Genomic DNA, 22,768 nt, shown 5'->3' with positions numbered 1-22,768 from the left:
ATGCAGATTTAAATGTATCTAGTTACTTGCTGGTCTAAACTAATGCGAATGCAATTAGATGCAGGTCTGACGCTGACTTAATTAGATGTAGATCTATTTAGATGCGGGTCTAACTGGATGCAGTTCTATTTTGATGCAGATCTGATCAGAGATGCACGCATGATGCTGTATTATTATGGAAACACAAAATTAAGATATACTTATTATTTATGAAAAACTGTACAACCGCCGATTTTCATTATCAAAGATAGATAGATAGATAGATAAATAGAAACACCCTAGATTTCAGACATGATATCAAATGGCCACATTTGCTTCACCATGCAGTAACCGGAGCTAAATTTTGCCGTAATAAATATTAGGTCAAAAATAATTTCAATCTAAGATGAATTTGCACCACTTTCAAAATAAACAGATTTTCAATATTGTTAAGAACTAAAACTTTCATCTTCAAAATACTATAATCTTAATTTTTTTTTTGCTTTAAATTGTTTACGCATAAAAAAGATCATAACAAGTTTTATCTATTCTGCCATTATCTCCATTTTGTTCAAAAATGGACTTGTCCCACTTTCAAAATAAACGGCTCTTATGCTGAATCAGATTTTCAAGGGATGCACCAAACAAAATGTTCTACAAATCTTCGATAGAACGAGATACTAAATTTAAAATTATCGATTTGCCACAACAACGAGGAAGACCAATTGATTTCAGAAATATAAAATTGTCTTTTATGTATGAAAAAAAAAAAAAAAAAAAAAAGGAGATCCATTACATCTGAAAAATGCAGGGAAAGGATGGATTTATTACCATATATAACTCCTGCCCATCATGGACATTTTAAAATGTTAAATTCTGAATAAAATTCAATTTAATTATACCTACGTATAAACTTAAAATGTATAATTTCATTGAAATTCTTAATAAAACTGAATTGTTTGTTGTTATTTTATATTTTCTACAAGAATATTCTTTGTTTTGTTTCACTTTTGATCAAATAAATAAATAATTGCAAATTTTTGAATAGTATTTTGTTTTTATTATTAAAAAAACAGACTGATGTAACTGAAATATTCCCTAATTAAATTAACTGTTTACAATAATTCATTAATTTTGAAAGTGTGGCAAGTCCATTTAGTTATAACAAAACTCTTATTTTTTTTAGTCAGCACTGTAAACACTATTGGATTATAAACTTACATTATCTGGCAACACAAAATACAAAAAATATATCTATTAATATTTACCAATATTTTTAAATGTATTGAAATGCGAACCTTTAAATATCTCGCAATAACAAAAAATAGACTTGCCCCATTTTCAAAATAAACGGCTCATTTAGACTAGAGCATCATTTAATGACACTACGTTAGTGAGCATATCTGAATGAAACTGAATATTAATTTAGCTAAAGGAAACAGACAAAAGTAACTTTCGACTTGTCTTTCCTGGCCTACCACTTCTTCTATTACAATTACAATTCTTTAATTTGCGGTAGATTAAAATGTGCTCATTTAAACCATAAGTTCCCTTGTCAGAAATGACGATGCATCATTATCTAGAAGACACCATACTTTACTGTTTATTTGATCTAAGATTTTTTTTTTTTTTTTTTTTTTTTTTTTTTTTTTTTTTTTGTAGACACATCTGATTATCGACTCAAAACAATATCATGTTAATACATAGTAATAAAGTACATATAGTAATAAAAACCAAGTTAATAGGAAAAAAAAGTATCAAAATTAAACCAAATAAAATAAGAATCCGGCCTGAACGAAACTTTGTAATTATCATTCTAATTTAAACTCTAAAATTTTCAAAAATCTAATTTCCTCACAATTTGACAGGATCAAAAGAATTTGTAACAACAAAATTTCCTGTATTGAAACAACAAATAATCTCATTAAAAATTTAACTAATAATAATTTTTCCAGAAACTACTGCAATATTAATTATTCAATTAAAATAGGAATGGCTTGGGATTAATCTTTTACCTAAAATAAAAATAGACCTTCTGTTGCATATTAAATAACTAAATAGAGGGCGCTGAGACCCTCCAATTATTTTTTACCTTGAATGGCGTTAGCTAAAGCAGTTTAGGGCGCGGGAAACACAATGGGAGAGCTTATGTTTTTAAAAAAATTAGTTTGCCTGCTGCTGGTATTTCTTTCCTTTTAGTTTTCATAATGTTTGAATGTTATTATTTGATTATTTTATGTTATTGTATTTTTGCTTATTAGTAATCGTATTCTTCTAATTTATTGTTTTCTTTTCTGTAAAAATAGTGTATCTCTTAGACCTAATTTCAGGGGATTTTCGGGTCACTAGGAATCAATAGTTGGATTTTTTAGTCTGTATTTCCTCACAGAAAAAAAATTCCTTTTTTTTTTTCAATCCCTGTCTGAGGGTGACCCTTGAGAAAGTCTTCAGGCCGGATTCTTATTTTATTTGGTTTAATTTTGATACTTTTTGTTTCCTATTAACTTAGTTTTTATTACTATTGTCTTGATTCATCTGTGTTTTAGTAGCAGCTGCATTTGCGCTCTCTAAATACAATGGTGCTTTTTTTGTTCTTTTTTTTAGTTTGAATCAAATAATTTTTAGTTGCGATTCCGAAATAATTTACTTTCGTTTCCAAAATATTTTTAATTTTAGATTGTTTGAATGCTAATATTTTTGATTACTTACTATATATATATATATATATATATATATATATATAACTTCAGAATAACGTAATAAAATAGATCACTACACAGCTAAATGCTACATTTAATAAACTTTTTATTTCAAAAGTGCTTTAAAGAGGAAAAAACAGCAATTTTCCAACAAAATATAATTATTTTAAATTCTTCAAGGATTCTAATAATAAAATGAATATTCATACAACTATAACAATTCCACTAAGAATACTTTAGTAGTATTATTTTATAATATTCTTTGCAATATTTGGTGCCATGCTATGACACTATGGCAGATGTACACAGTGGCGGATTTCCAACTAGGCGGCTGCCTGGGGCTACAAGGCTGAAAAAGACTGAAGGCAGATTTAAAAACGTTTTAACTAAATAAATAAATCTGCAGAATTTAAAAAAATTATGATTATATAAGGGTAATATTAATACTTCGTAAAATTGGTCGTGTTCTTATAAATTTTATCATGTTAATTTATTTATAATAGTATTTCTAAACACACAGTGTCTGCCTAGTAATATGTAGATGCGGTATATATCTTCACAAAGTTACTAGAATAAAAAGTTAATATAAAATAAGTCATTAGAAAGTAGATTAAGATATAAAATGTAAAATTAAAACGACCAATTTATTAAAAGAGTATCATAATCTGCATTGCCTAGGGCCAGAAAATGCATTCCACCACTGAATGTACATACAAATGAAAAAAAATGGATTCAAATATGCTTTTCATAAATGAAATACGAAATCAGAAGAAAAGATCTAAAAGTCATCAAATCGTTCAGAGACACTTCGTGGTATCTTGCTCTTTGAAGCCATAACAGGTTTCGCCTTCCTTGTTTCTCTCTCAGCAGCAGCAGATACCTCGGCATTCATCTTTTTCAGAAAATCTTTGCCGTTGAAATCTATTTGGTTATCAAAATAGAAATCATTGATGAAATCCACTAGCCTGTCCACCTTATCCGGAAAGGAGGACACTGAATCCTTTGGTTTCTTTTTGTCGCGATACATGCTGGGAAGAGGACGCACCTTGGCTGTTCCAATTCCGGTCAGCATCTTCATGCGGTTGATGAAGAAATCTAAGATCTCGTACTCGTTACTTTGCATGCTGACATCATGCTTGACATCTTCGAAGGACCGAATAATGATGCTCAACAAGATATTGATCAGAACCACCGCAGTGGCTAATGAGAAGGTGAAGAACGCTATCGGAGTTAGAATAGGTTGGGCAGCGTACATATCTTCGTAATTGAACTTCTTCAACATCATGCTGATGGAGGATTCAAAAGAATAGACGAAGGTCGAAAACTCTCGGACGTGTCTACCCAGTAAGAGCCAGAAAAGGACAACAAATGCCATGAATACAACCATCAAGCAGACGGAATAGCTTTGTAATTCCTGGGCACAAGTACGCAAGGTGCTGCTCAAGATACCAATGCGCTTGTTGAAACGCAGAAGCTTCAAGAACTTCAAAGTAGATATAGACATCACCAATCCAATTTGATAGCAAAAGAGCTCGTTCAGCAAGACAGCCTCCTGTAGTTTAACATACCCGGTTCCTTCGGTTTCAGTGAATATTCGTAGAATCTCCTTGGTCATGAACAGCTTGTAGACGTGGTTGATAATCCCTGTGTATGAAACAACAATGCTGACCAGCTCTGCTATATTCCAGTACTGGCTGAAATAAGCCTTGCCCTCGCGGCATATACTTTTCAATTCTTTAACGGTGAAAAATATTGTAAAAATGACAAAAATAACCTCGATAGCTGCTTGAAATAAACCAAATCCTGTATGGTAATTCAAAAGCCGGAGAGGGTCGATGTGATAATAGGGTATAACGCCTCCTCCAGGCAAGAATTCAGCAAGAATAGTGACGGAACAAAACAGATTTATCTGCGCATTGTATACACCAAATTCTACAAAGACGGCTCTGGTGTATTTGTCTATCCAACCTTCTTTTTCTAATCTTTCCAGTCGACGAATAAGAGATTTGACGTCGCTATCTCTCTTAGCAACAAGAGGAACAACATAGCCTCCACCCCCATACCAATCAATCTGACCCCAAAAGGGATAGCCCTTAAGCTGAGATGCTGTCAAGTATTTGTATTCAGGAGGAACTAACGTATCTGAAGAGTTAACTTTGCGCCAACCAACAGTGTATAAAGTGCCATCTTCATTAGACATACTCCCATATCCTGCACATTCAGGAGTAATATCTTCCATCACCCAGGAAACTTTACAACTTCCTAATAAATGAAAAAAGTCATGAAATGATTTATTATTTATTTCTATATAACAATTATTACACACTATTAAAAATTTACAGTTTATGTCTCAACTTTTTGCAAATTCATTGATAGATTCAAAAATGCATCCATCATAATAATTACATCCAATAATTTGCATTTTCCGCTTGCTAGCTTCAATTAATATTTTAAACCAAATTTGGAATTCCAAGCTAAAAGTATGTGCAAGTTCCTTATAGCTGCTGAAGGTGGTGGTTCTACTTCATTTTGGTCAAATATTCAAAACTTTGCTCATAAATCAAAGATTCAGGATAAATCGGATGTACGGTACTTTATGTTAGATACAGCGATCATCAAGCAGAGGAAACGAATTGGAAAAAATTAAGTTCAGAATGCGACTAAGTGTAATGGTAATATGCCGTGAAGATGCACCTTCATAAAAAATTAGTGCAATAACGAGTACAGTAGATATCATATTTGTGACATAATTTATATATTAGTTAATCATTGAGCGGTCGATCAGTGCAGCTGCCAAGGTGCATATCGACGAGATAGGATTTTCATTTCCATTGCGTTTTATTATGTTTTGAAATTTTCATAATTATTTAAATAAAATTAATGATTTGTAAATGGTTTTAATTTATGTTATTATTTTTATGCAAAAATTACAATGCAATTCAATCACTTGATACTTGAATTGTAATGAGAATTTAATTTTTAGACGATAAAATAAGCATAACTTTAATGGTAATAAATAAGCTTAATTACTATTTTCATCTTAAAATCTTTAAGTCTTTGATTTTTGGAATTTTAGAGAAAGAAATTATTTGTTATAATCAAGAAAATCTTATTTGTCTGGGAAATGGAAGAGAGCAGCTGATAATTTATAAAATGCATAAGCAAACGTTTCTGCCTTTAATAATCGAAAGAAAATAGTAGAAAGCAGGTGTTAAGCTAATGGATGCATAGGCAGATGGCCCCAAAATTTAATGATCGTTCAAATCCGAACAAAAGTTAGGGAAATAAAGCTTTTTTCCCCCCATAAACATTTATTTCACTATCTAGATGACGTATACATAAGAAAACTAAAAACAACACAAATAAGAATTCAAACGAATATCTGTTATCAGAGAGCATTAGCAGAAATCTATAAGAATAAAATGATTAAAATTTAATCCTTTATTTCTCAAAATATTTTATTCCAATCAATTTTTCAATTTTACTTTTGAAATCATTAAATAAGTTTTGATGGAATAAACCCAGGAAAGAGGAAAACAATTTTTGAAATTAATCCAAAAATATTTTATAAATTTAATTAATAATAAAAATTATTCTTTCACCGATTCTAATGTCTGCTGTCGGAACTAGTCTATTCTTTTAAATACCGCAAAACATCTATTCATATTACAGTGAATCACCATGATTTAAACAATATTTTTTATATACCCACGGTATATATAAAGTTAAACGGGTATGACCCTTCTATATTTTGAAAGTCTTTGGTTCTACAACTCCTCTTCTAGAAATTCTGAGCCAATGTGTTGGTTCGTTGTGGGTTTTTCTATGATTGGATCGCCTTTTCATTAATTCAACATAATGTAAATTGTTAAAATATTCTGAAATAAAAATGCCTATGCCTAGAATAATGACTAACATATTTAATAACATTATTAGTAAATTGTTGATTTAAATTAAATAAGTTCGAAAATCCCAACCTTTATTAATTATTTTTTTTAAATTTAGAATATAATTCAATTACTAAGAGAATAAATATTTATTTTCACATAAAAAAATGGATAACATAACAATTAATTGTGCTTCCATTAAAGAGCGTCAATCTCTATTTGTAAATCGGAATTTAATTTAAATAATTTGAGAAAAAATGCAGCAGTGATCGTGATCCTTAACTCGGAAAGTCCTCAGCAATTAACTCAAAAACCACAAAGAGCAATTATTTGCGAAAATATTCTTTACTGTACCAGTTTTGTATATTACTTGTTTAAGAGCACAGTAAAAAAGCAAAATTCAAAATCTATTTCTTCGCATTTCTGGTCCTCAGTCATTCCAAACCTTGACCCTCTTTGACACGTTAGTTGTTTAGCTAAAGAAGAACAAATAAATCAGAGAGATTTTTGACTAATCATTCGGAAACGCTATTTTTTTTTTCTAAACTTCATTTCGTACTTTATAACATAATCAATAGAATCAAAATGTTAAGATGCTGATAAAGTTATGAACACCAAAACACTGAGAGCGCTGCTATGCCTCGGAAAAGCAGTCATATTAAGCAAACAAACAAAAAAAAATATGCATCGTTTTATAAACATTTTTTTGAGGGGGGGGGGGGTTAAATAAAAAATCTTTCCACATATTTGGAAAAAAATTAGATGAAGTTTCATTTATTTTAAACACAACATATTTGGAAATAGAATTTTGAAATAGAGAGAAGTAAAAAAAGAAATTAGTCATATTGCATTTTTAACTTCCACTATGTTAAAGTTATTCGAAAATAAATAAACCTTTAACTATAAAAAAATAATTTTTTTATTTCAGCATATATTTTTACTCTTGCAATAAATGTTTTCGTTTACGTAATAGTAGAACACCGACTTATTCATAATTTCTGGAAAATAAATGAATTTAAATCAAATGAATCCTTACTGTACTTCTACCTAATATTCCAATTATAAAAGATGATTGACTCATAATATTTCTTCTATTCTGTTTTTTTTTTGTTTGTTTAATTTTATTTTTATTTAACTTTTATTTATTTATTTATTTATTTATTTACACTTACTTGGCTGTATTCTGACTTGTCTCATGACCGCATATCCAATTTTTAAATTGTTCCGATCATCTAAGTACAGTCTCAAGCCTAGTGGAGGTCTTTTGTTGTACCAAGGCAATGCAAAAAGTTCTGGTACAAGTGCATTATAAGTCCAGTTCCAAAACCTTTTCTCAGTGTTCACCTGTAAATTCAATCTGCATTATAAAACTTGAAACAATAAGTGACATTCAGTAAATAAACAAACATTTATTTACTAATAAGGCTTCCAGTAATGAAATAAAACCAACGATATAATCAAATAATCATTGCCAAAGATAATAAAAAATGTTCCTAAGTTGGTAGGCACAAATATTGTCCGATTTAAATCAACAGACAATGTCAATGCAGACATGAAGTAAATTCACTCTAGGCTGAAAGAGGTCCCTGAAATGAAAGTTTTTCTTTTCTTGCTGTTAAATATTACAATAGATTGATTCCATCTAATGTTCTATTCACAAATTGGATTTTAATTTAGCAAGTCAATAGTAGCAAAATACAAGAGGAATGATTAGCAGTACGTGGAATTTATTGATAGTAAGCTGTATACTGCACTCAAACATATATCCCAAATGTACGAAAAGCTGAAATTACGGGTAACTACTTGCATACACACCTATTTCTATCATTCTGGAGCTACACCGATTTCCTGGGAAAAGTAATAAGAAAAAAAAAAAAAATAGCCGCATGGGATTTACACGCGATATGAAAGAGCAAACAGTATATTTTATGCCAATTTTCAGGTATTTTGCCGTTACTTAATTGTACTATTAAAACTGGATGATACAAGGAATATGAAAGTCATTCAGATAGATTCAGATAGTACTTCAGAGGATCAGACATTCAAATTGTTCGGAATTGGAAATAAACCAAGCATTATATTAAATAATTTTTTCACAAAGCTTTCGTTTCAAAAATTAGAGTAAATGATGCCCTTTATTTTTAATAAATGTCAGTATTCATTAGTAGCAATAGTTAAGAATTTGTTACCAAAAAAATTCTGGAATCCGCCCGTGGGTTTTACGATGAAAATTCCAAGAGGCTCAATAATGAATAAAGAAGCTTTATTCTACATGAAAATAGGAATACAGAGTAGTAAAAGGGATGAGGCGTTTACAAAATCATATTTGCAGTAAATAGTGTCACACAAGTAACAAATGAATAGTAAAAAACTGAAACAGTACAAAATGCTCAGTGAGAACTCCGTTACTCTCCCCCGACTTGACTACTTAACCACTGCTTTTCGACTTCCTACAGCTATGTTTTTCAGTCCCATATAAATTCAAACAAAGCCTCAGGTACAAAGAAGGCTCTAGAACAAACTCTGAGCTCAAGTCGTAAAACAGCTGTCGTCAAGATTCTCGAATATTCTGGGCCCTTCATTTTTGTCGACCAATGATCGCCAATTTTGCAGCCAAAAAGGGGTATCATTAATTCAGCTGATATCAATCCACACACTATATTAAATTTTGGATCTGTTCTCTTAAAATATGCTATGTTTTTAAAAATATTAAAATCCTAATTCGAAATTTATTATCCAATAATTTACCAGTAATATTCTCGCCTCTGAGAGCATTATTAGTAAATTATTGGATACTTATGGTATTTTATTCTGATTTGGCATGAAAAATTAAAGTAAAGTCCTAAAAATAAATTAAACAAAAATGGTTGAAAATAATCCATATATTTGTAGGAATTTAAAACATATTCATAAAAAATTATCACGAGTGATTTTAAGCATGTTCAATAATAAGGAAATGCTCTGATGAAAGTGGAACAGAAATTAATTATAAAATCTAGTGCAATGTTATTTAAGCATCTAGAATCACTTACATTATTGTATTCCACCCACAAATCTCCAGGTTTGATAAATCCATTAATAAGGGCTTCACGTAAATAGAAATTGTTGGGATCTCTGTTGCCATAACTCAAGATCATTATGACCCACAGGAATAAGAAATAAGCAGAAATTTCTCTCAAGACACTGTACATTTTGACTTCCTTTTCCCTTTCTTTCCTAGCTTCTTCTAGAGCTTCTAAGTCCATAGGCTGATAAGCCATGTGCCGATTTCTTTTAGCTTTTAAAAAAAATGAAAGAGAGATTAGAAAGGAAAGTACTATTATACAAGATGAAAATCACAAACATTTTAGAGTTGTCACCACTATTATTTAATGAAATACAATAGTGAAGGATGCAGTAAGAGTTCATTGATGAAGGATTCAATGAGAGTTCCTTAAAGAAAGAAATCACAAATATTTTCTCTGAACAAAGATAATTAAAATCAACAAAGAACTAATTAGCAGGATTACGACATAAATACTGCTTATAATGTGAATACATTGAAAATGATAGATAAGGTTAGACTGGGACTGGCAAAGAGATTATGAAATGAAACTTATTAATAAAAACTATAATATTGATAGCAAAAGTAGCTATAATATCGCATATTATAATATAATATACAATAATATGAAATATATAATATTATATAATATCAATTATATAAAAACCTTGGCCGCGGCTTTTATTCCTTAAATATTGATCATAGACATATACTGTAAATTACAAAGTTGAGTAAAAAAAGGTGCAAAATGTTATGAAAGCGATTAAAATTTTCAGGAGATTAAACTTTAAAAAATACAAACTTTAAATTTTTACACGGACCGTGTACAAAGAATTCCCAATGAGTAAAATGTTCCTCATCCTCTAATAAGGTCATGTACAAAATTTCAGCAATTTATCACAAAAAGTCTCAAAGACACGAACTGATAAATGATGACTTAAACCACTTTTCGATACCTCGATATGAGTTCATAAAAAGGAAAATTCATGTCGGATCTTCGTGTTTTAGAGGTCGTACACAAATTAACAAAGAAAGTAGTGATTGAATAAATAAATAATAATTTTGCTATTTATTAAATCGAAAGTATTAAAAAAATTGTAGAAATAATAACTTAAAGGAAAGATTTCATAAAGGAAAGATTACATAAGTTTTTTTTTACAAGTTCATTGATTGTGCTATTTTTAAGTTATATTCTGTAATGCATGATATAAAATTTTAAAGTATTTTTCAAAAAGCATAGATTTTAAAATTTGTATTTAAAACTAAAGACATGAAGCATATTTTATTTCCTTAGGATGCATTCCTGCGTCGCGTCATCTGCACTGAAGCTTTAAAAATTTGCATTTTAATTTGTGATTGACCCTTCACCAACTTTGTTTTAACATATCTTTGAGAGTTTTCATGATAAAATACTGAAATTTTGTACATGACCTTGTTAGAGAATGGGGCACATTTTACTCACTGGGAATTTTTTTATACGGGGTTCGTATAAAAATTTAAATTTTGTATTTTTTTAAAGTTTAATCCCCTGAAAATGTTAATCGATTTCATAACATTTTGCACCTTTTTTTTACGCAACTTTGTAATTTACAGTATATGTCTATAATCAATATTTAAGGAATAAAAGAAAGGAAATAAGGAATCAAGGTTTTTGAGACACTCTGTATAATCAACAATATATAAAATCGATTGCAATTACCAAATTCAGAATGAAATATTTCACAACAATAACTCAAAATTATTAGCTAAATTAAAATTCAATTCAAAATCCATTTTTATTTTACTTCATAAAATAAAAGATATCTTTTTGTAATTAGATATATCCATTTTTAAATACTTAAATTTCTAGAATAAAGTGCTTACAATCATGCAAAAATTCTTCATCGTATCGAAGATGAGGGTCTTCTTCATCTTCATCGGCATCATCTTCATCATAATCCATAGATCTGCACAAACATGATGCAACTATGGCCATGAGGATGATCTAGAATGGATTTTAAAATACAGGTGTCTATTGACAATCAAAATATCAGATTGTTTTTGTTTAAACATATATGTTTAGTTTTAAACTCTTTTTTAAGATAGAAGTAGCATAATATAGTGAAAAGATTCTTTTACCATATATACTAAACTGTTAGATAAGTACATTTATAAAGTTGAACTAAATAGTCATTAACAAATTGAACAAAAAAATCATATTACTACTTAAATATTATTGGCAGATTCATCTGCCAATAATATTTAAGCAGTTCATTAATATTTTTCTCAATCATAAATAATTTCCATATGCGAAAAATTAGAAACTCGTACACGTATTTAACTCGGACTGATATAAGAACATAATCAGGGAATTAAAATATTACTACCCAACATAATTAGTCACCCAATATTATAAAATATATTTTAATGAATGCCAGTCAATGAACCCCAGTACTGACGACAAAATTGATAGTTCTCGAAAATGCAAGGATTATGGCGATATCTATATTAGGAGCCAAAATTCGAAGTCTTCTAGAAACATCTATTTCTTTTAAATTGATAATTTCTTAATTTCGTCTGTTGAACAAATAGTCTATTGTTATGGCACTCTTAGGTGATCGCTAAATGTAAAAAATGACAAAAAAAATCAATGAAATTAACTTAAAAACAATCTTTAAAATAATTTTTGAGTATTAAGGTATCATATAAAATTACCTTCATTGGTTGTGTTACCAAAACTGATGAAATAAATGCAATGATTAAAGAAGACAGCCATTTTGATGTTTTTTCATCGCCAAATGAGATGCCATATGCCCACATGAAGAACATGGATGCTCCAATTGAAACTACGACCATTAACCATCCAAAGTAGACACACCACCAAGGAAGTGAGAACTTTTTCCTTCTATGGTATAACTGAGCTTCAGCGTCACTTTTGCTAGGACGATGGTTTTTTAAGTTAGTACTCATTACTTCTGGGTTCTTCCTTTTCCATTCATTTCCTACAGAGAAAAATTAAAATCATAAATTAATGCAAAAGTGTTTTAAAATTACTGTCATAATCATAATCTTGGCGCTTTGCAAGGCAGACCATTCTTTCCAGAGCTGTCATACTTGGTGCATACATATCATAGAGGGTGGAAATATACATCTTGAGGGGATTTTTTTTATTTTAACTAATTAAAAAATTAAGCTGAATTTTGGCTTTTTTTTTTCGAGATAACTTCCGAAAATATGAATATACAAAAATAAATTTTACACACTTAAAAACTTTTTAAAAATTGTCTATAAGGGACAATAAATTAGTATTTTTAATAGAATACTATTCAAAATAAATCAAGATTTTAATTTGAATAAGTTTAATTGCAAGGATTTTATAATTAAATAATAGCACAAAACAGTTAACTCTCAAAACACCACAAAGAACTCTCATATGTTCGAAGTTTCCTAAAGTTGTGGGATATACAGGCAATTACCTATTTTGATTATTTAATAATCAAAATAGGTAATAATGTGCTTTGATACGTCTACATAAAACATCGTGTTATGTCATTTTGCATAAGAGGTTCGAATTTCCTTTAAATTATACCCAAAACAGTAAAGCTGCCTGTTTCTTTGAAACTTTTGAACATTCTCCACAGAACGCAAGGTGTCACAGATACGCAAAGATTTCTACCCTAAATATAATCGAAGGGCTTTGGCAGTGTTATTGCTATTTTGGTAAAATAATTTTAGTAACAACGCAAGCTCTGGCAAAGAGAGAACCATCGTCGTGGCCTAAGAATGTTCGGAAACTGTATGCCCAGCTTTTTATCTATTACGAACGCCCTTATGTTAGCCTATTATGCATTTTTTTTCCCAGTGCAGCTCGCAATATCGAATATTCGAATCTTCATCTAGTTAGTGCAATTAAATAGCAATGCAATTATGAAATTTGTTACAGATACCGTGTATTCTCTCTTTTATTACTGGTGTCATGTTTCATATTCATTACCTCAAACAGATCGCAGGACCACATTTCACGTAGCGGCCTTTTTTCAATTGTTTTTTTTATTGCATCAATCGATTTCCCGTTGCCTGAAATATATATCCTCTAAATATGAAGGCGTTACGTCGACTGGTTCTCTCTCCAGGGCATCTCAAATAGGGATATTTTACTTTGAATCACTCTGTATATTAAAATAAAATTTAAATAAATTTATTTTTTCATGTAAGGAAATATGAGTTAAAATTAAATATAATCTAAAATGCATCGAAAAAAGTAAACTACTTTAAGGCAGTGCAGATGATAGACCAAAATACATCATTTATAAAAATGAAGAAAATACTTGCAAATATTTGGAGCAATAAGTTTTTATTTTATATATATTAAAGAGAGTAGTATACAGTGTCCACTAAAGATCGTTTATCCCACATTATCCTGAGGATGAGGATAACTATTGCCATAAATTTGGTTTTATTCAGAAATACATGCGGTACATTTTGATCGCCATCCAGCAGCAAACAATGGATTAGTTTCCCTATATCGAAAATGGTTCCAGATAAAATCTGCAACTTAATTGTAGAGCTTTGTCAACGTAATATGGAAAAAAGAGTGAATAATGCTAAGAACAAGCATGTAGATTTGCATTTGTTGTTTATTTCGCAATTTCAAATACTTTTCTGGATCAAAATTAAACCAAAAAAAAAAAAAAAGAAGAAGAAGAAGAAGAAGAATCCGGTCAGATGACTTTCTCAAGGGTCACCCTCAGGTAGGAATTCAAAAAAAGGGATTTTTTCTGAGAGAAAATACAAACTAAAATGTCCAACTCTTGATTCCTCGTGACCCGAAAATCCCCTGAAATAAGGTCTAAGAGATGCACCATTTTAACAGAAAAGAAAACAAAACAATAAATTAGAAGAATACGACCACTAAAAAGCAAAAATACAATAACATAAAATAACCAAATAATAACATTCAAACCAATTATGAAAAACAGAAAGGAAAGAAATACCAGCAGCAGGCAAATTTTTTTAAAAAAACATAAGCTCTCTTTAAAAAACATAAACTGCCTTAGCTAACGCCATTCAAGGTAAAAAATAATTGGAGAGTCTCAGCGCCATCTATTGAGTTATTTAATATGCAACGGAAGGTCTATTTTTATTTAAGGTAAAGGATTAATCCCAAATCATCCCTATTTTAATTTAAAAATTAATATTGAAGTAATTTCTGGGAAATTTATTATTAGTTAAAGTTCATTAGTTATTAGTTATTATTAGATAACTAATAATGAATTTCACAGAAACTAGATCTATTATTTGTCGCCAGGTGACGCTATAACCGATTGTATTATTACCATTATTATTATTTTACAGCGAATGCTCATTTTATTATACTTGGATATCAAATTTGTTGCAACAGATTTTACCAATTTCAAATTAAAGTGAGCCAGAAGAACTTTAATGGGTTTCTGTTTATTACTATAATGATATATCATGCTTCTATATGATGATAACAGAAGCATAATATATTACTTGCAGGGAAGAAAAACAATTACAGTGTATAAAAAAATAAGAAAAACAAACTTTGCTCGTTCAAGGCTTGTTCAATACGGGACTGACGTAGCTTCCGTGGACGAGATTTTCGAAAGAAAAATATCATGATGAAAGTTGGAGGAAATATCAAAAAGTTCGTAATTAATCCAACACCAATCTGAAAATTTAATATAAATTGCTACATTTATTCTTCATGATTATAAACACTTTAAAAAAAATACAAATTCAAATACAAGTTTCTAGTCAATAAGATGATTCTAAATATCTTAATGGTAAAAAAATAATACCGAAATGCTAATATAAATTTATCTCTTTTCATGTTAAATATACAAATTACCTCTCATATTCCTTAACCCCTTACCTGCTGAGGATAACTTGCGAGATTCAGTCCCCAGTGCCACGTATATATATACGTATATAGTTGCGAGACATATATATATATACGCCAGGGGCAGGCAAGGGGTTAAGTCACACAAAATTAAGAACGTGGGTAAAATAAGACACAAAACACTTTTGCTATCCTGCTATAAATCATTTAATGATTACTCAACAAAAAAAGCATTAAAAAGTACGATCACTTTTCTTTATTTATTCATTTTTGTCAATTTATATATTTGGGCATCGATTTCAGCAACTTCTGTAGATTTTTCAGCCATCAGTTCCATGAGGAATAATCCCTAACAGATAGGGGACGACATTTTTGCACAGCCTAATGTACATTTTTTAGCTATTTCACTTTCGGTGAAAATATTCCTAATATATCATTGAATGCATTAAAGGACGAAAGTGACGCAACAAGTTTTAATGCCCCAAAAATTTAGCTTTAAATGATTATTCTTTAACTAAAAAATTCGAAATCGATTCATTTTCGGACTTTAAATTTGGCATATTATCTTTTCCTGTATTCCTTTTAGATAAGTTCAACATCAATGACGACTTTTTTGAACTGGCAGGCAATCTTGTATATTTTTATTCTTTGGCATGACTAGTAAGTGCCTGTTTTCCCATATTACTTAAGCTTATTATCTTCTAGCAAAACGAGCAGTATGCAACAAATGGATTTTGCAGAACTTGTCGAACCTATTCAACAAAATCAGGATTGATGTTTTCTATTCGTCCAATTCGTATCAAATAAGGATTTTAAGCAGTTCATTGTTTTAAAAGTATTCTTTAATCTACTTTGAATAAGCAGACAGTTTCTCAAATAATAAACAAACCATTCAATAAACTCAAGTATTGTAGACTAAATACTAAATAAAATATTGTAGACTAAGTATAAATCAGACTAAATACCACCGCTCTGCTTCCGCAGATTGAATGTTCCTACCAGAGAAACGTTTTCTATTCTTTCAGGCAGTTACAGAAGACTCGCGCATGTTCATTAGCTGCAATTCGGGAATCTCATGGAAAAAGAACAGCAGACTCGCACATCGAAACTGGACTGATCTATACAGAAAATAAGGAGAGAGCGTAGAAAAAGGAGGAGTTCCCGCATTGCACGATTGCAAATGGTACTGTTTCGTTTGGGGGATCTACGATCTTTTATTCTTACAATCTTTAGAGATCGGAATTTGTTAGATGGAAAAAATAAGGAGCTTAAAATTTAATGTGTTTCCCGGTTTTTATGTTTTTACGAATTTCCCTGCATTTTCCCGGTTTTCCAGGTTCATCCGATGGCTTGGCAACCCTGCATAAATACAGAATGAGTCTCAGGCTACAGGATCAGTCTCTAATCCTAAAGATCATGATTTTGTGTTGGAGTACGACTGCCAGGTTGCTAATAATGTTATATCATTATGCTGTTAAGAAACAAATATTAAAATATTACAGGAATTTTATGTTGACTAGGGAAGTCGTCTCCCGGAAAGGTTGTCATACAGTCTCTAGTAAATGTACATTATTAACCGCATGCCACTGGCGAAAAATATTTACAAAATAGTGTATTGGAGTACGTCCTTTGGCGATTATTTGCTAAAATGCATTTAGTACACAAACACCAGAATACTGAATATGTATTTGGGACTTTTTTTCCAATTAACTAAAACTAAAATTTGTATCAGAAATAAATTGTAATCACAAAATCTCAAACCAAATTTAATTTAATTTAATCATTGCCTTTTTGAATTACCCCATTAACATGTTTGTGAGAGCATAAACCGACAAACGGTTAATATTTTGACGTAATTGGTTCCAAATTTGATACAACTCTATATTTTAGATGCTAAACGGTCGTACCAAATTGTATTTATCTAGTTCTTTACGTTTTGTAGTTATAGTGTTAACATTTATTTATACAATCGGACAGACAAACTTCCTTTGAATAAATTTCGTTCAAAAATTGATAATTGATGACAAGCGTGATATAAAGACCATATACCAAATTTTATCCACCGGTATTTTTGAGTTTTCGTGTTCACAGACAGACAGACATAATTCCAAAAATTTGTTTTCGGTTTTGAAGAAGTCTGAAACATGAAGATTTGTCAAAATCGTGAGTTCGAATTTGTTGGCGATTACAGCGTTTTGTCTTCGTACACAAAAAAGCAAAAAGATTCAATAAAATATCATTTTCTAGACGGTTAACTCAAATGTGTATGGAGTAAGCAAATCGCTAAAAACAAAACTAATAAAATAAAATCACACACACAAAATTATTATAAATTTTTTTTTGCACTTTTATAATTACGTAAATAGTTTTTAAAAAACGTTAGGATCATTAATAGTTTTTTTTTTTTTTAAATATACCTGCTCAGGACTTAAAGAAAGTGGGCCAAATTTAAATCCACCTTGTGATGGTTTGGCTGACGTCCGTTCATAATACATAGCATTGGACAACATTGACAAGCACAGCACTGCCATGCAGCAACACACTCGTTGAACTCTAGTAAAACGGCTTCGGGGTGGACGAAGGAATACTGAAAACCACAAGTGACTATCAGCAAGGTTGCGACGAGAAGTGGTTGAGAAAAGATGAGAGAACTCAGTGACTTGTTCTTTTCCAGCAACGGGAATCAGGCGATCGATCTGCAAGAATGCACAATTTATATATAGAAATGTAAAAAAAGTGTATAACTATTTGAATGAAAAATATATAGTTTCAGAGATAAACACATCATGACACATATTTTTCCGAATAATAAATTCACATAACTTTAAAGCTTAGTAAATAAATAAATAAATCAAAGAACAGCAATAAATTAAAATGAAGTTTCAGTCCTTAATTAGTTGTTTCCAGTTTATTAAGGGGAAGCAATATATCAAATAATAATAAAAAAATTTGATTAGATTTCAAGAAATCTGTATAAAATTTACATAATTATTAGTAAATACAGAAATAGAATTGTCTATATTTAAAAATCAGTTAAATTGAACAAAATTCAAAACATTAAACGTGTGATAACAATGAATTTCGGGCAAATATTGTGCATCCTCCTTTGATCACTTTTACTTATTTATTTTTCAATAATAATCAATTTTATTTATTTATTAGTATGATTTTAGACTGTATGAAAATGCTGGAAAACGAATTAATTATTTAAAAATTTAAAAATCAAAATTAAATTATTGAATCATAATAAGTATCGAGACCTTCATTCATTTCAAATTTGCTCACAACTATGATAAATGATGGTAAACCTTAAAATATTCCTTAAATCTTCAGAGAGCGCAAAAGACGGGGCTATAGCTTTAACTGGAAGAAATTTTAAACCAAATCATACTTAAAGTCTCCCTTGACGCAACGTCATGAAATAGGCAAGGCATAATTTTTGCAACCGGTGACGGCCCTTTCTTCTCATATTTCAAGCAGTTTCACATTAAACATTCTGACCGTACTGGCTGGGGGAAAGTGGACGATCCACTTCATTATGTTGCTAGCTGTTCTCTCACCTCGTCTTTGCACCTCAGCAAACACACCAATGACTTCGAAAAGATCTGGTGGAACAGCGTGATGAAAAATAAAATGACCAAGATGAAAACAATAAACTTAGTCCAATTTTTCCAGGATAATGAGGATCTGCTGTCGCCAAATTCTGGTACGGAATAATTTTTTCATTGATATCATTGATTAAACTCTCCTCCAAACAAATTACACTTTACATTCAAATTCATGAACTCATTTTCCTTGTTAAACACAATCTTTTTTTATAGTTTTCTTATAGTTGTAGTATTGATATATTTGACATTGCATATAACTTCAAACAAGGTTTTTTTTTTTTTTCAATAAATTGCTTTATGTATACACATTTATCAAATGAGGAATAATGATATTCCGAGTTCGGGAATATATGATGAAAAGAAAGAGAAAAAAATATCATTTTAATTCAAAAATATTTGAAAATGACAAAGCAAAAAAATAGTAACTTCAAACTTTTTTTTTTCAATCAATCTCTCCATGTATAAACATTTAATAAATGAAAAATTCCGAGATTAAGAATTCGGAAATATACTGCGGTGGAAAGAAAGAAAGAAAAAAAAAATCATTTTAACTAAAAATATCTGAAAATGGCAAGAGGAAAAAAATAGTGATTTCAAATATTTTAATCTGCGGAATACATGCATATTTTAAAGATTTATTTCTCACTTAAAAACAAAAAAATAATAATTTGTATAAGCTGATTTTGTCAACAGCTTATTCTCTATCCAATTATACATTTGAATACAGAATAAATGGCAGTTATAAGTTCTTAAAATTTCACATTAAATCGAATATTTTTAAAAGTCATTATTATTTTTAGATACATAATATTAGTTTAAAATGATAAAATACAAAACCTTACTTATTATTACAATGACTTACTTTTACAGATTTATTATCTTTTCCATTCGTATATTTAATATTTATGACTCTTATATTCACAGTAAACGTATGTATTTAGAATAAATGTTGAAAAATTCTATATAAATAATGGCAAATACAAGCGGAAATTTATCAAAGGCTTAAAATTACCATTCCATCTTCATATTCAACCCCAAACCATCTATTAATTAAAAATTCGTATTTAAAGCCTGTCTGTACATCTCTGAAAACAATATACTGGCAATACCAAGATGACCATTTTCCAGATCCTGAATTATCATGCCATATTCTCAAGTAGTTAAGCTGCCCAAGAGATCTAAAATATAAAATGTGAATTAGCAATTCATAAATGTAAATATCACACATAACAACTCAGACTGAATAATTTAGACATATTTCAACATAATACATTAATGAAATCAAATGCTGTATTTAAAAATACATTATATTATTTTTAAGAAAGCAGAAGAAAATAATACTCGTTTTTTGACAAGGCTCTTAAGATTTCAAACAAACTGAAAATTTTTCCTAAAATGAAAATATTATATATATATGTATATATATATATATATATATATATATATATATATATATATATATATATATATATATATATATATATATATATATATATATATATATATATATATACTTAACTTTCTCATATATGGTAAAAGTATTAAAAATCATCAAAAAACTCAACTTTGACTCAACGAGCTTTTAATGAATCTCCACGTTGCAAATCTCCGAGTCCAAAAAGCATATTTTTGGAATTTTTTTCAGTTTGCTGTTGTTCAACCGCTGTGAACACGATAACTCTGAAAGCTAGGCAGATAAAATTTAACATGTCTGTCTAAGGTCTGAATGCTTTAACGGAAATAACTCTAAGCAACAAATTTTAACACAGCAATAATGATATATTAAATATTTCTTCTAAAAAATAATGCTTCAACAATTTATAATAAGTCAGGACAAATAGAAAAATGATGGATAAAAACTAAATAGGTGCTAGAGTTTGCATTATTTAAGGAATCGCCAAGATGGAATTGAAAAGTTATGGCTTTAAAGAAATATTACTTAGCTAGCAGCTTGACATGCATTATATACATGGTGATCAAGAAATAACAGGAGGTGTTCGGAGCCTTGTAGCATGTTATATACTGGACGAAATATAACAAAATTTGGCCACCATACACATTAAAGTATGCGGTTTCGATTTATCAGAAGAAAAAAAATAGTACCAAAAAACGCCGATGGGGAAATCTTGGAAATGTATGGAAAAAGAATACATAACTGCCAATAGAAACAGTAAATAGCAATACACCAATACCAATGAAAATGTTTATTATAGCAACTTACAATACAACTGGCTCAAAGTGACCACCAACTTGATGTTCCAATAATGTATGCGGTATAAAAGGTTTTCATGGTGACTCGCATTCGTCTGGCATGTAACATTATTTGATCTTTTAAAGTGGGAATGTCAGGAACCTATCCTTGATACACAACGCCTTTCAAGTGAACCGGAAAGCCCCACAACCAGAAATTGCCAAGATTCAGATCAGTGTCATTAGTTAATGGGTGTTATCTTATACAGATAAAATTTCAGGATCTTAAGCAATATCTTCTGCACCAATGAGAACGGGATATCTGTTTGTCGTGATATTGAACGTGCACTGCTGGCACCCTGCTTATTAGCTACCGACTGATCCATAACGGCAATTGCACCTACTTCAACTTGTCCCAGCACCAAGAATTCCTGTTGTTTCAAATCTTTCAACTATTCTTCTCAAGTTAGTTATGGTCATCAGCCTTCTACGTAACTGTTTTGTGATTGCAAGTGTAATTCTATGTCAAATTTCGGTTTCGATCGGACAAACGGCGTCATTTGAATTGCATTTTCTATTTTCGGGTACATGTAAATTAATTGTATAGGAGTGTTAATCGCCAAAACATCGCCAAAGATTGCACGATAGACACAGCAAAAATACTAGATTCACAACAAAAATCTATATTCCTTAACAATTATACACCAAACCTATACAAAGCATTTACGATCTTATCTAAGGGGCACAATTTAATGAGAGAAAAGAGGAGTGAGTAACAACTTTTATATAACGTATGTGAGAAAGTTTATCGAATAACACACCCGATAATTTAAAAAGTAATTCAAAAGGTTTGTCAGTAGTATTTCATTTAAATTTGGAAAATTTTCGTCTAGATTTTAGACTGTAACTGTTATGGTAAAAGTAAGCGATTCGTCTGTTTTGTATGAGAAAACTCAACAAGCCATTGTCATTACAAAACAAGCATTCGGCTTAGTGGTACCGTTTTGAATTCTAATATAGCATTCATTAGTATTATAAAAAGTTAATTTCATTTTCTGGAATACGAGAAAAAGTTTTTAAAAAAATGAAATTGAGATGTTGACAGATCTCCGCATTTTCTTCCTCTCCCTCTCCCTCTAACAACCTAAAACAAACGCCTTTTTGAATTATATTTATCTGTGTAAGCTTTATCTATTGGTTCAAGATCTATTGGCTCAAGATACTCTACGATAAGAGATAACTTAAAAAAGCTTCAAGTTAGATACAACCCTTTATATGATTCAGCATTGAAGTTTTAATATCTATCAAATATTGGACGAAATTCGTCAATGGAAAGTTTGCCTACTTGAGCACATGTAAATTATAAAACGCAATAAAAAAAAGCAATACGCTTCTTGAAATTTGATATTTTGTTTTATTACCAAAATTGTACATCTAAATCAAATTTCGAGCCAAATCAATCAAAAAAGTTAACTGTCCATCTATCTGTTCGTGCTTATGTGACCTCAATAACTCAAAAA

At 30.0% G+C, this 22,768-nt stretch overlaps 1 protein-coding gene across 1 annotated transcript in view; it reads right to left on the bottom strand.

The window, feature by feature from the left end:
- Positions 1-2,858: 2,858 nt before the first annotated feature.
- The window catches only part of LOC129989197 (polycystic kidney disease protein 1-like 2), a 42,354-nt gene continuing 22,444 nt past the window's right edge, over positions 2,859-22,768 (bottom strand). The window contains exons 14-21 of the mRNA XM_056097575.1: positions 20,071-20,236; positions 17,868-18,146; positions 15,153-15,279; positions 12,303-12,589; positions 11,472-11,592; positions 9,598-9,842; positions 7,738-7,909; positions 2,859-4,940 (exon numbers count right to left, since the gene is read on the bottom strand). Of these exons, the coding sequence (XP_055953550.1) occupies positions 3,457-4,940; positions 7,738-7,909; positions 9,598-9,842; positions 11,472-11,592; positions 12,303-12,589; positions 15,153-15,279; positions 17,868-18,146; positions 20,071-20,236 (2,881 nt within the window). The 3' untranslated portion in view covers positions 2,859-3,456. The remainder of the gene's footprint in view (positions 4,941-7,737; positions 7,910-9,597; positions 9,843-11,471; positions 11,593-12,302; positions 12,590-15,152; positions 15,280-17,867; positions 18,147-20,070; positions 20,237-22,768) is intronic.

Source organism: Argiope bruennichi, chromosome 10, assembly GCF_947563725.1.
Source record: "Argiope bruennichi chromosome 10, qqArgBrue1.1, whole genome shotgun sequence".
NCBI lineage: Eukaryota > Metazoa > Arthropoda > Arachnida > Araneae > Araneidae > Argiope > Argiope bruennichi.
The sequence above is the reverse complement of the archived record's forward strand: the minus strand, read 5'-3'. Positions and strand labels throughout refer to the sequence as shown.